Here is a 14,961-nt window from a genome sequence, read left to right as displayed (position 1 = left end):
TTAGTGTCAAAAGCCTTGTACAATTCCTTAGATTAATAACTCAGCTTTACAGTTCTTGCATCAAGGAACATGCTGTTATGACTGTTAGGTTAGTTCCTCCTGGACAACATCAAAAGGCCTCTTTAAAGCATCACTTCAGAGTGCAGTAGCAAGATGCAGGTAAATTTTTAGAATTTCTAACAGCTTGCATCACCTGAGTATCCAGGCTCAACATTCATCTCCAGTCCTTCAAAAAGTTACAGATTTACTCTATTAGTACATAATTAAACTGATGTAAGCATCTAGACATCTCCTATTATTACCCAAAATATAGACCAGCAGTTTCTAGCCTAAAAAGTTAGGCAGTATCCCATATACTAATGGGGTAGAGCATTCTCCAGATTGATAAACTGCATCATCATAGCATTTTGTCTGGTTTCACTTCCTGAAGCTATGGACCTGCTTTTCACATTCCAAGATCTATTAAGTCCTCCAAGCTTGGCATGGTCTTCTCATGTACTACCTTTTCCCCCCAAATGAGGAAGTTATCCAATCCTAAATTCAAGCCTTAAGAAGGGCAGGCAGCTCTTCATTCTCTGAAGTGTGAGGAAAGAAAGTGAGGCTGTGGCCTGGGGTGGAACACATTCTCTGCTTTGCACAGCAGCTGATCCCCAGCTACCACCCACCTCAGGACAGCGGGGCCACAGAGCTGCCCCAGCACCATGGGCAGTCCCCACACCACCACCCTGAGCCTGTGCTCCCCAGCCAGGCCACAGTCAAGACTGGAACCCAGAAGTTATCCCAGATGTCTCTGTACAAGCCCAAACTGCTAGTTAAAGGAAAGTCCTGTTGGCATCCAAAAGATTGGGTGCCAACAAGGCCAGGGAACCCGCCACGGGGTGATGGGAGCCTCAGCTCTGACAGGGGCTGGGGGACAAGAGCCACTGACTCAGGGCAACTGAAGTGTAAAATCTGTGCATGAGAATGAGAAAGGGAAGGAACACAACACACATAGAAGCTAATCAAAGTACAGCCCAAACTTAAAAAGACTTGTCTGTTGATGTTCTCTACAGCTAGCACTAAAGAGAGGACGTTCACCAGAACTGTATTTCACAAGTAAGGCCTTCAGGTTATCTGTTTAATGAGAGAAAAACCAATATTAGATCAGCAGCGCAGGTCATACTCCTGCTCAGTCAGCTCACCACCTCTCTGAGATAGACAGGCGCAGCGTCACAGCCATGACTGCTTCAGCCACAGCAACAGCTAAGACATAAAACATGATCTTAGGTTGCACCAGAGCCAGAAAAGTATTAATATCCTTTCATAAGGCTCCTGTACAGCTGCGTGTTGGAGCTTGACTGCTCTACAGAAGGCCTAGAACAGGATACCCATGACTTCTGATGCAGGCATGTCTTGCAACACAGTGTATTCCACTGAGCACTTGAACAGGAGTCCATAATCCAAGTTATTGCACCTTTTTAGGCTGCTAATCTACCATTTTTAATAGAAGCAGACAATATGATGAGAACACGTATTTTTTCATACCTCTGCTGGCCTGAGGGCAAGGAGGGCATTGATTCATTTCCCTTAAATCCTTCTGACGTTTCTAACAAAGTAAAATCCTACAGAGAACTCTCTCAGCTTGATCCCATTTATAAGTCTTCCAAAAAATCAAAGTTAATTTAAAAACAAGTTCTTGTGTCAGAGCAGCACTTACAATTTGAACGCCAGCATTTCTTCTGCAATATATTAGGTACTAGATCCAGTGACTGTTTTGTATTAAGGAAAAAGATGAAATTAAGTAACAAACTTAATTTCTTACAGGTTCTTTTAATACCAGTCTTCAATACTCACTAATGTGAAGCATTCCCAACTGGACCAGCAGGAAAATTAAAGCAATTAGATCACAGAAGCTTATATAATAACACAGATTGTTCCAGGTTACGCTCTAGCCTCACAGGAGGCAGTAGTTTAGGAGAAGAAACAGCTTATATACAGCCCCTTAAGTGCAGTGTTATAAGAGCTTCCACCCACATCAGGCTCTGGAACTGGGGACCACAGCATATTTCTCATTCTTTCCCTCTTCTGCCCCAATAAAATGGAAAGTACCTCAAAAAATGAAAGTAGCATATGGCTGCAGACCAATTACAGATGTAATACTTGTAATTATCAAAAAATACCTGCTGAAGTATTTTTAATTGCACAATAGTAAGCATGTTTTCTTCTTTACTGGTACAAAGAAAACTCAGTAGGCATATACATAGAGAACAATAATCAGCAACAAGGTTCCAGGAGCTCTCAGCCTTACATAAACAGTTTCTAACCCTTTCAAAAAAGTCTTTGCTAAAAAAAGTGGAGGAGCGGGCAGGGAAGATAATGCATAGTTCATTAGAGTTTGAAGGACTCCGACATTGAATCTAACCCTTTCTTCAAGAGTGCTTCACCATCTTTTGTCCTTCCTCAAGGAACAGCAAAACCAGTTGTCTCTAACTTGACTTCACCTACAGCATGCTCACATCTTACGCCACACGTCCCCACCTGAAACTCTCTAGCTGAGCACCCAAACGTAGGTCACAGGCTTACCAACAACAGACATCACCAGGGAACACCCCACATAGTCACACCAACGCAAGAGGCCATCTAGATACTGACACGGGTTAATAGAAGTCAAGCATTTGAGAAATTCTATTAATTTTAATCCTTTTGACTGAATGAGGTCAGGAAGCAGTTAAGTAGTAACTGCAGTGATTTATGGGGGGTATCAGCAAGCTACATATTATCAGCTATGGGCACTGGACTTCCTCCAGCAGAGCTGGGACTAGAACAGATGTGGCAATGGCAACATTTTTTAAAATAGATTTTTATAAAGCCCACTGGATTTTGAGTATCTTCATTTTTACTGTGGCTTAATTACAGCCTGTGTTTGAGTGAGCAATTCCTTCATCTCATCTTACTGCACTGGGTAGAGGAATAGGAACTTTTGACTGCACAAGACAGACTTTTGGTCCTGCAATATCTTCTTTCAGTTTGATTATCTTTTTTAACTCGAACATTTATAGACCCATTGAGTAGACAACATGCCATTTATCCAGGAACTTTTCAGATATTAGTCTGCACTTACCAGTCAGACCATTAAAATACAGTCATCTGCAATTCAGATGTTCTACTTCTCTGGAAAATCAGTAAGGTGTGTCAAACCTCTCCAGGATCCATACTATTAGTGTTTGCTAGTGCACTTAGCAAGAAACCCTTTTTGGCTTAACAAAATATTTCTGTTAACAAGATGAGTATAAGGTTATGTTTTTACATTCATTAATAGAGTATGTAGGAACATAGAAACATTTAAAATATGCTTTGGAAGGCAAGTGGAAGGGTCTTTCTTGCCATCAAAAGAGGTACTGACTCAAAAGCAGAGCTTTAAATTGATGGAAAAAGTGTCACCTAGCCCCGACTTATTAACAGTCATTAGCTTATTCATTCCATTTCCAGCCAGTGTCTGCAATATCAAGAACAAGTTGCTTTCCATTTAAGTAGAAATGAGGTATTCACATTCCTGATCTATGCAGGCAGCTGCACTTTGAGTAACTGAAATGCTTTTAATAGTATTTCAAAGTTTTAAGTCTAAGAAAGTTATATCCAGAATGCTGCCTAACAAAGCACTGAAACATTACTTAAGAGTGATCAGGAACATTCCTGACCACTTTGCTTTTTGCAGTTCTAGAAGTGGTATAGCATATCTCAAAATTCAAATTCAGAATTCAAAAAAAACCAGAATCATCTTGCTCTGAAGTGAAAGAGAAGGACTCTCAAACTGCACACTAACTAGCCACTCTCTCTTCCAAGTGCAGAGAACACAAAATGGTATAAAACAACTTAAATACTGACATGGTTCTTTCCTTCAGATCAGCCATATGAGTCAAATTGGGTAGTAAACTTTGAGTAGAAGCCTAATTTTGAGCATAACTGACACGCCTATACATAAACTTTCTAAATAGACACTGAAGCTAAGACATTGATGATAGTGAAGTGCAGAGAGATCAAGATGGAGAAAACGCCTCTTCCTACACCAGAAATTCTTTGCAGTTTTCAGACTTTTTTTGTAGCTCTCCATCAAAGCACCTAAGTATTTCTCCCCTCCATATTCTCAAGTGCAACATCTGCCCTCCTAGCACTTCATTTTCAGACTAAATCCTCCTTCTTGTTTACTCCCCTGCCACTCCCATCCTTTCCCACCAAAAGCAGAGACCCATTTCAAGCATCTCCTTTTCCCCAGGACTCCAACTGAAGGAGACAGCTACAGCTTGGACAGCCAGAGCCGCTTCTTCAGCTGAGCTTCACACACTCCCCACAACAGCAAACTGACACCACAAACCTCCAAGCCATAAACAAAACTGCTCCTGAACATCTACAGCTTACAGCACAGCAGTTTAACAATTGAAGTCAGTGACCTCCTACCTTCAGATACCATATTGGACCATGAAGAGTTTGGAGGCTGGTTCATGAGAAAACCTGAACCACATGAAATGGTGACAAGGAGAATTACTGGAGCAGTAATCTTGTCTGTCATGGCTTGGCACAAAGCATTACGGCAACAGTGGTCTTGAGAACTTAAGTAACATTCAAGGCTGATGGACTCTTAACATCCCCTCTTTCCAGTGGATGTCTCCATTTCATCGTTCGATTCAAAGATTATCTCCCTCCCCCCCTCCATGAAATCATGTTTTGCTGACATGACTTAAGCAGAAGCCAAAATCTAGGGGTGATATCTAGAAGCATTCAGTGGCATTTTGCATGCAGGTCTTACAAAAATAAAAATGTTTTGTCACTCAGGCTACAGACCTTGGTCACCTAAAACCTCTTGACAACTAGACTCCTTTCTTAAAGCAATGCCCCCAGAAAGATATCTGGAACTGAGTTCATCATGGGATATGGATATTCAAGAACCATCACACAAAAGCAGTCTGAGCAAAATCATCTTTATTTCAAATCTTCAAAGGACCTCCTAAGCCTTTGGATATTTCTCCTGGGTACCCTTACAGTGAACTACCTCCAGTTTCTGACCTACAGCTATGAAGGATATTACCAGTGTTAAAGCTGGCCACTCTAAAGCAGAGCAGGCAGAATAGTAAAGTTTTATACGAAGCTGAAGAACTGACAGTTCACAAGCATTTAAGGTAACCAAAACCCAGGAGAAGCTGCCACTACAGCAAGTCATGAGAGACAATTTGGAGTATTAGCAACTCAAATGATACATCCCTGTCATAAGAAATGCCAATATCCCTAGAAAAGCACAAAATTTGGAAAAATTCAGCTGTGAAACAAAAGAAAGAGTGACAACCCCTACCAAGAAAAAAACCTGCTGTAGATGGCTGCACCTTCACAGAACTAACATTTGCACTTCATGAAAACAGTGCCCCAAACACAAGCAGAGATCATCTCAGGGACTCAGATTCTGCAGTATCATGCTTAGTCACTGACAGGTTAAGGAGAAAAGTCCAAGTGCAAGAATTCATAAGAATTACCCATTCTCAGGGGTGAATATATATATAGCATACTTCAAAAGAATTTGCAGATAGTACAGCTTCTCTAGGAAAGAATTTTTTTAACATATTCTGCAGTTACACTCAAAATACACTTTGTGGCAAGAAATGGAATAGGTGATGTTGAAAGTGGAGCAAGAAATGAAATAAAAAAAATGAAATAACTTATTTCATCTCCAAAGCAAAACTGGGATGACTATAGCTCATACTCCAACCATTCTCCCCAGCAGTTCCTTGTACAAGCCCTCCCACCTTTCATCTTCTGTGCTGTCATGAACAGACCAGAAATAGAGACAGGGCCAAGCATGGACATCATGCTTTTACAAACCACTGGTCTTCCACGTTCTCCAATTGTGTTCATCTCCCACAGCACAGTAATAATGCAACTCAGAGCCCAAGATCATGTCACTTGGCAGACATTAGAAATGCTAGAAGTTCCAGAAACTCCTCGCCATCCCTACTTAGATGTTACACGAAACTCCTGATGAAATGAGCATCACTGCCCAGGTCATGCCCACTGGCACTAGCTAGCTTTAGTCAGCCCTCCTTGTTCCTCCAGCAGTGTCATCTGGGAGAGGTAGATTATAGACAGATGACTAGACCCACTGGCCAAATACCTCAACTCGGTTGTTTCCTTTCTAGGGATTGAAAGGAAACATGTATCTACTCCCTAGAAAGGCAACATTGCATGCTACCTATTGTGAATTAAAGGAAACCAGATCAGATTCACCATCTCCATCTTAACTACCTGAGACCAACATCAAAAATATAAGACTTCAGTCTGGTTATTATGGGAGTACTATCTGGAAATCAAAACATACCTTTAACCAACTTTTGTCATGGCCAAACCACCATAATTCCCTTCATCAGCTCAGTTAACTTTGGCTCTTCTCCATACACCATCAGCAGGATACACAGGCCATGGCGGTGGCTCTGGGCTGTGCAGTCAGCAGCAGCGACAGTGCCACATTCAAGAAGTTTAGGGACCCCCGACAGAGATCCCTACCAGAACTGCACTGAAAACCCCACCAGCTCAAGTTCTTGATGAAGTTTCCCTCTACAGCCTATTGACCTTTGCCAGCATTTCAGCCTCTACTCTAACAGTACTCGCAACCGCTTTTTTTATCCCCTCCAAAAAAATAAGCTGAGTTTTAATTTCAAACAAGAAGCCATCATTACAGCTGCATAGAAGCATTATTCTTGGTAACAGCAGCATCCTCCAGCAATGTTCCTGTAACACAGGCCTCCAGTTGAGGCCAACAAATCCATTAACTTCCTGATCCCAACTAACTTCTTCCAGCTTGGAAGTAGAAATCATTAGTAATATACTGATGCAGTAATCCTCCTATATGACAGCAGTATCTCAATGCCAAGGAACCAAGTTTTAGAGTCTGCCTCAACAGTTAAGGAATGCAAGCAGAAAGCACCTTTTTTGGGAAAGGGAGGGGAAGGTAGGTCACCTGTAGGATATCAGTTAAACTCCACATACATAATAAGCCAGCTTCCATAAAACAGAGTTCTTTAATTTGTCAGTCATCCACAGTAACACATTGCTGTATCATCTGTGTATACAGAAGAGTGACAGGTTCTCAGCACCATCCTCCAGAAGCTCTTGAGGCTGTGTTTACTGCATGGAGGCCTTGGACTTGAGCTTGCTTTGACATTTAAGGCCTTCAGCTTTTAACCTTCATAATGAAATATGGTTATAATAGTTGTAATGACTTTCATAACAACTAGCATTATGATCGATAGATACACTGAAGACTTCTGACCTATCAACTTGTTTACTTTTAATTTTCAATCCAGCCCTTACTAATTATCCAATTAGTTTACTTATAAGTGTGCAGGAAGCATTCCAAGAGTATTTTTTTGCTGAGCTCTGCCATAAGGGTCTTGGTGGAAGGCCTCAGAAGGGTAAAAACCAAAAACCCACAGAGGAAACTAACAAAGAAGCACAAATACAAAGAATATTTTGAAGTCGCATATAATTTTTAATAACTCCAAATATTACCAAGGGCCAAGCAAAAAGGTACCCCATTAATACCTAGATGGAAGGGAAAACGAGTCAACTAGCTAGTGGAACTAAAGAGAATGGATTTAAGCTTTAGAACAAGTGTTTATTAAAACAAGCCAAGCATTTAAGCAGATGTTGCAGTTTCTTTTAAGATAGAAAGTCTACTTGTAGCTCTTAATGATACTCTGACTCAACAAGTCACTATGCAATCAGTTTGCCAAGAGACAAGGAGCTACTCTTAACTGTATGGCACAGGCACTCATTTAACATTGCTCAAAGAAGGAACGGGGTCAAAAGCGGCATCAATGGCGGTGTGATTCCTAACTCTATAGAAAGATGGTGATAAGCCAGATGTTCCAAGTAGTGCTTCAAAACCACTGAAAAAAGAAAGCTTTATCTTATTAGTTTATTTTAAGCACTTGAACACATTCTTTCCTGGCCCACTAAGTTAATATTAGATTCCAAAAAGACATTTTGCATTCCGAGCACTCTCCAACTTTGGCTTTTAAATAATAGCATAGCATAGCCTCTTATCATTTTTAATACACAGCAAGTTAAAACAAGATATATGCTTATTCATATAAGCAATTAAACAACAGTAATTCAGCAAAGTTAGGTTTTGTAATCTCTCATCAGCTCAAACAAGCCATTTGATACTATTCACTGTATCAGTTAAGCATGTCTGAGGCAAGTGCTCTAACGAGCGGCATGAGCTAAGCACCCAGAGTTGCCATTTAGCATTCTATTTTTGAAAGATGCTTGCAGAATTATTTCCATAGGAGAATTTTTTATTATTTGTTTTATGACAACAGAGTTCTCGACCTGTACACAGCATGGAAAAAGACCCTGGACTAATCTAAATGCTAGGGACTCAAAAGTATTTAGGCTACCAAAATCAAAGACAAGACCCACTTCTTCTGTTTCAAATAGGTAAAGGAATTGGAATCAGGTAAATTCAGCTGGATTAGCACCCATAATGAATCTAATAATTAGTACTTACATAGATGAGCCCAGAGTAATACCGATCCTTTAAATTATGCAATACAGAGGCTTCATTTAAACAGGTTAATTCTGCCATGTCTTCCACTTTAGAGAACTTGGGAGGATTCATCTTCTGAATATCATCTTTATTGACTAGTGCTTTCTTGCCATTCTCTGCCAGTTCGACCAAGACTTCATCCCCTTTTTCCTCCTTGATGCTGGCTGCCTCAAAACCATGGCGCTCTGAAGGAATCCACACCAACTTTTTAGCAGTCCAATCAGCCTGGGTGGCAGGGTTGTAGATTACAGCCCTATCCACGAAGAGGTATCTCTCTGGATCTTCCTGTCCCGATCTCTGTGCCATTGCAGGAAGTGAAGGTGTCCACTATCAGTTACCCTGTAAATTGGAGAGAAAACAAAGCAAAGCGAATGTTACATATCATATTCTTATCAATGAAATGAACAGAGCTACAACACATCAATTAAATGATCTCACTAACATCTGTATCTTCTCCTGATGAAGAAGCATCATTAATTTCTTCCATAGACTGAAGAAATTACTATACAACTGAGAGCCCCTACCCACACAGCGGCCCTCTGAATAAACCAACTGCCATATAAAAGTTAAAATGATCTGTCAAGAATCATCCCAGATCCAGTACAGGAAACTCAGTATAAACTGGTTCTAACTGTGCACCAACTATGGAGAGACATGACAACAAGTGTGAGACCTACAAGCAGGAAAAACCCACATCTGTGTTCCATGCTTAAATAAGGAAGAAGAGCAAATTTAACAAAAGCTTACCAGTAAACTCCACTTGAATTGAGTAATAAAAAAAAAAGAAAAAAGATAAAACTATAAAAAAAATGTTCAGTGGATAGCCAACTACAGCAATCAGAAGGCAGCAAAAATATGTTTTAAAATGTAGATTTTCGACTGCAGACAAGAACTTGAGACATGGGGTTTCTGCAAGCCATTAAACTAGCTAAACCCTGCTCATATTCTTCCTGAAAAACATAAGACTTTGCATTTCTACAGCCTGCTTCTGTTCTCAGTCATGAGCACTGACATTACCATATTCCAAAAAAATGTCTACAGATCTCAAGTTTACCTTGAGGCTCAAGACACAGCAAGAACTGATGTTAGATTTTCCAACAGCTTCAAGGGTAATTTGAAGAGGAAAGGAAAACTGCTGACAAGAGCTCCTGCACGCTCACTTCACCTATTTGCCTCTATCTAAGAGAGGCCACTGCATCTCTAGTTAATACCACTGTCACATCCAGGATTCCTGGAGCTAGGAGTTTCATCTGTAACTGCCCAGGAGCAACAAGGTCAACCCTGACACCTAGTACCCAGGTCATTAAATATCTTGGGTTTTTACACACTAGATCTTTTTGCTGAAGAATGTTACATTAGCTAATGATAGTCTTTTCCAGCAGGTAATCTAAAGGTTAGCTTCAAAAGCAAGGAAGGTTTCGCAAACTGCATCTGCCACCTTTCATACAATGGTATGAACTGATGGAAGTTCTGCAACACACCCATCCTCAGAAGCACATGTAATTAAGTACAATAGTTGTGTCTCCATCTGCGGCATGGACATTTGTTACATTGTCCAACCTTAATGTAAAGTAAGCATGAAGTCATTGAACTCTTCAGAGGTTTGAGAAGCAGACCGTTTACTACAGACAGCTTAATTCAAATCAAGAGGCGATGACTTGACATTTAAAGTATTTTAGAAGAGCCTCTGAGAGAAAAATTCAATGAAGGAAGAGGGAATCGTTGAGGAGACGCCTTAAGTGAGCTGGACTGCTCAGCCAGGAAAGTGAAGCTATTAGTCAAGGAATGATACATTTGGCTCAAGAAGCCCACAGATTTAATATTCGAGCTTCCAACCCCCAATTCAGATAGCTGTTTGTCTCCACTGTGCTTGACTACAGCTGAAGTTCCAACAAAGACCTGGAACACCATTGCCGCCCTCATCTGCAAATTTGCTGTCAAGTCTCTGAAAGCTCCCTGGCCAGGTATGATAGCCAAACGCATTTATGATAATCTGTCTGAGTTTTGCACACTGAGATGCAGTGAAACCTAGAGGTCAAATAGAACTCATACGACAAAATTAATCATTATTGTTCCCCAGCAGAATTAAAGGCTGAAGACTGAAATGAATGCGTGGACTGACTTTACACCAGCCCCTGAGGAATATACCTAACATCTGAGGATCACAGACGGTTTCAGGGTCATTTTTCCACTTTGGCTTTTAATTCCACAGAGCCCATCACAAAAGACCCTCTGCAGAAGCAAAGCAAGTTGCAGCTTACTCTACCCAAGGCTCCTCTGTTAACAATGGCATTCAAATGAAATACACAAATGAGCACATTTATCATGCAGGAATCCAGCGCTCCCAAAAGACGACTAGTGAGGGGAAAAAAAAAAAAGGCACCCTACACATGTTCTGCTCCGCTAAACAAAAGGGGGGTGGGGGAGCACCGGCGGAGATGGGGAGTGGCATCCCTCAGCGCAGCCCGGGCATTTTCAAGGACAGGGGCAGCCCGAGGAGCCGCAGAAGCCGCACCGCCCCCGGGCGCCGAGGACTGATGCCCGCCGCCCTCCTGCTGCGGGAGCGGCTGCGGAGCCCCCCGCGCAGGGCCGCAGGCCCCGCCACCGCCCCAAAGGACAAAGGAGGCGGCCGGGGCCGCTCGGCCCGGCGGGGCCCGGGAGCGGCCCCCTCCCCGGCGCAGCCCGGCGCCAGCCCCGCGCCCCCCGCCCAGCCGCCACCCCGCCCGCGCGAAGGCTGCGGGAAAGGGAGAAAATGGCCACCTTCCCCTCACCGATGCAGCCGGGAGCGGCGGCGATGCGGCGGAGGGGGGTGGGGTGCGAAGGGGGAGGGGGGGGTGGGCGGGAGGATGCGACGGCGCGGGCGGGCGGGACGGACGGCGCGGCCCACACAAGGGGGTCTTTGTGTGCCGGGCCCGCCGCCCCCGCCCCACCCCCACCACGGGCGGGCCGGGCCGCGCGCCCCCGGCGAGCCCCCCCCCCCCCCCCCCCCCGCCCAGCTCGCCCCGGGGACCCAGGGGCCGCCGCCGGCCCCCGCCGCCTCACCTGTGTAGCGCCCGGCCGCCGCCGTGCCCCGGAGCTCGCGCCGCCCGCCCGGCTCCTCAGCACTCGCGCCGCTCCGCCCCCCGCCCGCCGCGCTCCTTTAGCGCCACACCGAGCCCTCCGCCCCCTGCTCGCCGCCGCCGGCCCCGCCCCTGCCGCTGCCGCCGCCGGCTGCCGGCCTCCCATTGGGCGACGGCCACGTCCGTCCGCCGCCGCGCGCTCGCCCATTGGCCGGCGGCACGGCCGCTCTCCAGCCACGGCCATAGCAACCTCCACACGCTACCCTCCAAACCCCGCCTCCTCGTTTGGCTCCGCCCCTTCAGCTCTCATTGGCGAGCTCCGCCCGCCCGTCGGCCCACAGCGTTCCTCTCACTGGGCTCCCGCCACGCCTGTCGGGGCGGGCTCCGCCCCGCGCTGCAGCACGCCCGGTGGGGGGGCGCGGCGCGTGCCCGGCGCTGCAGCGGGTGGCGCGCGCGGTGCTGCAGCGCGGGGCGGGCGCGCGCTTCCCCCTCACCCACCCACACTCCCCCCCGCCCCCGTATTTTGGGTCGATGAAGGGTTTTTCAGGCTCCGGCCCCTGGGCCGGCTTCCACCGACGTGAGAGATAACGGGGAAACCCGTCCCCCCGGTAACGGGGAAGCCCTCCCGCCGTGCTGCGGGCCCAGGGTCGCCTCACGCTCTCTTCAGCGGTGCTCTGAGGTGGCAGTCCCCGCTTGCCAGGCGCCGGGTGGGATGGCGGTCCAACAGAAAAGGACCCGAATTCCAAAGTTCCAGTTCTAGAAACTCTGCCGCAGCCCTCGGTAATTGCTCCCGGGGGTAATTACCGTGATGATTAAAAATAAAAACCCAATCCTCACTGCAAGTCTGACGTGGTCTCCCAGCCCCCGGATGCGGTGAGTGTCTCGGTGGTGGCTGTGCAGCCCCTCTCAGCAGAGCCTGCTCAGCCTCTCGGATCTTCAGCCACCACAGAGCAGCCCTGGCCTCCTCTGCCCCAGGCCACCCAGCCGAGCTCCTGCTCACATGTGTGTTTTTCCCCTTCCTTAAACATAATCCCGAGGCGTTTTGGAGTCTTCACCCGCTTGCCAGCACCTTTTCTGGATCAGGTGGGTAGGCAGGAGGCTTCAGCATAGGAAAAAAAGCCATTTGTGGCATCTCTGAGAGTCTCGTGGGCGCACGTGGACTTTGAAAATCAGTGCTGGGCGGGTTTCAGGTGTAACGCCTCGGGGGGCTGCTGGCCCACACACTCCAGCGCTGCCACTGCCTGGGCTTTCGAGATGCAGAGCTTCAACGCCATGATGGCCTTCCATGGTTTTTTCCTAAATTTTTCCATGTTTTTTTCCCTGTCTCAGAAAGCTGCTCAAGGATCACACGTGGTGCATTCAACCTCCAGGGAATGGGCAGAAGCTTTCGCCACAGCCACGGCTCACTCCAGCCCTGCATGCCAGCGGGTAACTGGGAGCATCAAGGGTTCCCATTGCCTGAGCTGCAGGTTTCGTTTCTCCACCCAGACTAAAAGCAAATGCGAGCGGCTCCGGAATTTGAGCTATTCTGGTGGAGGGAATTTGTGTCAGATCCTTCTGAACAGGACTGGGAGCGGGGTGAGGAGCAGAGAGAAGTGGCAGGAAGGAGATGGAGCCTGGCGCAGGGCAAAGCTGCAGCGGAGGAACCTGGGAAGGGCTGGCGGTGTCAGGCAGCGCCTGGGGACAGGAGTAAGCAGGTCTCCCGTTTCCCCTGTGCCTAGGAAGCAGGACTTTCTGCAAACTACCTGCACAAATGGAAATGTTTCAAAGCAGCACCTGCCATTTCAATAGAACTTGGCATTTTTGGATGGGTTGCTCAGTTCAAAAAGGGAGGCAACAAGGCAAACCATGGGGAACCTGGCTCCTGGCACGGAGCTGGAAATCATTCACTCACCTCTGCTCATCTCTGCACACAAATCAGTTCATGCGCAACTCCTGGCACTTGGATTTATATGAAAGTCTCCCTCTTAATTACCATTTCAGTGGGAGGTCTCGTACATCCTGTTTCACTGAAAAATAAGGGTGTTGACTCGCAAACGCAGGTAGATGAAAGCCGAAAGGCTGAACTGGTTACTCCCCAGCTGTTTTTCACTTTGCAAGGACTGCCACTCCCGGGGCCGGGATGGCTGAGCTGTGTGGCGAGCTGTCCGGAGCAGCCGTAGGCAGCAGAGTGAGGCCAACACCGCGCAGATTTTGGATTGCTTAAATACAGGCATCCAGCATGCCGCATGTCCCACGATTTATAATTCTTCCTTGCTCAGCCATCAGGTCTCTACGAGATACTCAGCCAGCGTTCACAGAGCAATGCCAGCTCCTCGGCAGCACCAGGGCTTTGCAACGGAGCAGCCCGATGAGCATTTTGCTTCCTTTGGAAAAACCGCATGTTCAAGGAGCAGCATCATGCACCGGTTACAGTCACCCCTCAGGGCGGCTGAGGCCTCAGGATGGTGCAGCACCCACACCTCAACGCCCTCATGCTCCGGGTCAGCACCTCCACGTCACACTGCTTCAGGCTTCAGTCACAAAACTTCCTTTTTTAGGCATACAGTGCCTTTTAAAAGAAAAATAAAAACATCACACAGAAAACATTACTCTAAAGACAAAGAGTTTGAAGAGTTTAGTTTCATTTAGGAAATTACTTCCATGGAAAATCTTTGAGGATCCTGTAGATGCCACGTGGATTGTGTCAGGATTGTAGCACTGAGTTATTATTTTTATCACACAATTATTTTTATCCAGGACAGTGTTAGGAAGGAATTCCCCAAATCCACTCAATGTATTTAACCCATAGAGAGAAAGATGATATTTCTATCTTCCCCAGGAGATTGAAAAGAGCAGAGACTGGAAAGAGCTTCATAAAGGATTTTTATGTGAAACAGAAACTCAGCTGGTCCCTAATCCTAAAATTGTTTCCCTACTTTTAAACAGAAGGCTAATGATACCGTTGCTACTAGGGCATGCATGTGCTAAAGGCAAAGCGTGTCCCTGTGGGTGTTTCCAGAGCTGGAACCCGAGCAGGTAAATAAGAACCACTTAAGCTTAAAGCAGTGCTTGAGATTTTTGAAACAATGTGGAGGATTTAGGCAAAAAAATACTCCATTCATTTCTAATTTAGAGGTCTTACTACTGGTGGCATGTACTGGAAAGGTAATTTCCATACTGGGTGATGTGCACCTCCATCCCCAGTCTGCTTTGGGCATTGCTGGGCAGAACAAACTTCTGCAAGGGGAAAACACACAACAAACACCCAACAGCTGTTTGTTCTTCCACAAAGAAGCCGAACAACTCTTGTTCCTTGATTATTTGACACCTCTGCTTCCTGCAGTGACT

General features: G+C 45.9%; 1 protein-coding gene across 4 annotated transcripts in view; it reads right to left on the bottom strand.

Moving 5' to 3' along the window:
* Window positions 1-11,707, bottom strand: part of MYH10 (myosin heavy chain 10) — a 102,852-nt gene extending 91,145 nt beyond the window's left edge. For all 4 annotated transcript variants that reach the window (XM_074888883.1, XM_074888886.1, XM_074888885.1 and 1 more), the window contains exons 1-2: window positions 11,615-11,707; window positions 8,534-8,911 (exon numbers count right to left, since the gene is read on the bottom strand). In XM_074888883.1, coding sequence (XP_074744984.1) covers window positions 8,534-8,878 — 345 coding nt within the window. In that variant the 5' untranslated portion in view covers window positions 8,879-8,911; window positions 11,615-11,707. The remainder of the gene's footprint in view (window positions 1-8,533; window positions 8,912-11,614) is intronic.
* Window positions 11,708-14,961: the final 3,254 nt, after the last annotated feature.

This window comes from Strix uralensis, chromosome 19, assembly GCF_047716275.1.
Source record: "Strix uralensis isolate ZFMK-TIS-50842 chromosome 19, bStrUra1, whole genome shotgun sequence".
NCBI classification, from domain to species: domain Eukaryota; kingdom Metazoa; phylum Chordata; class Aves; order Strigiformes; family Strigidae; genus Strix; species Strix uralensis.
This window is presented reverse-complemented; position numbering and strand designations above follow the sequence as displayed.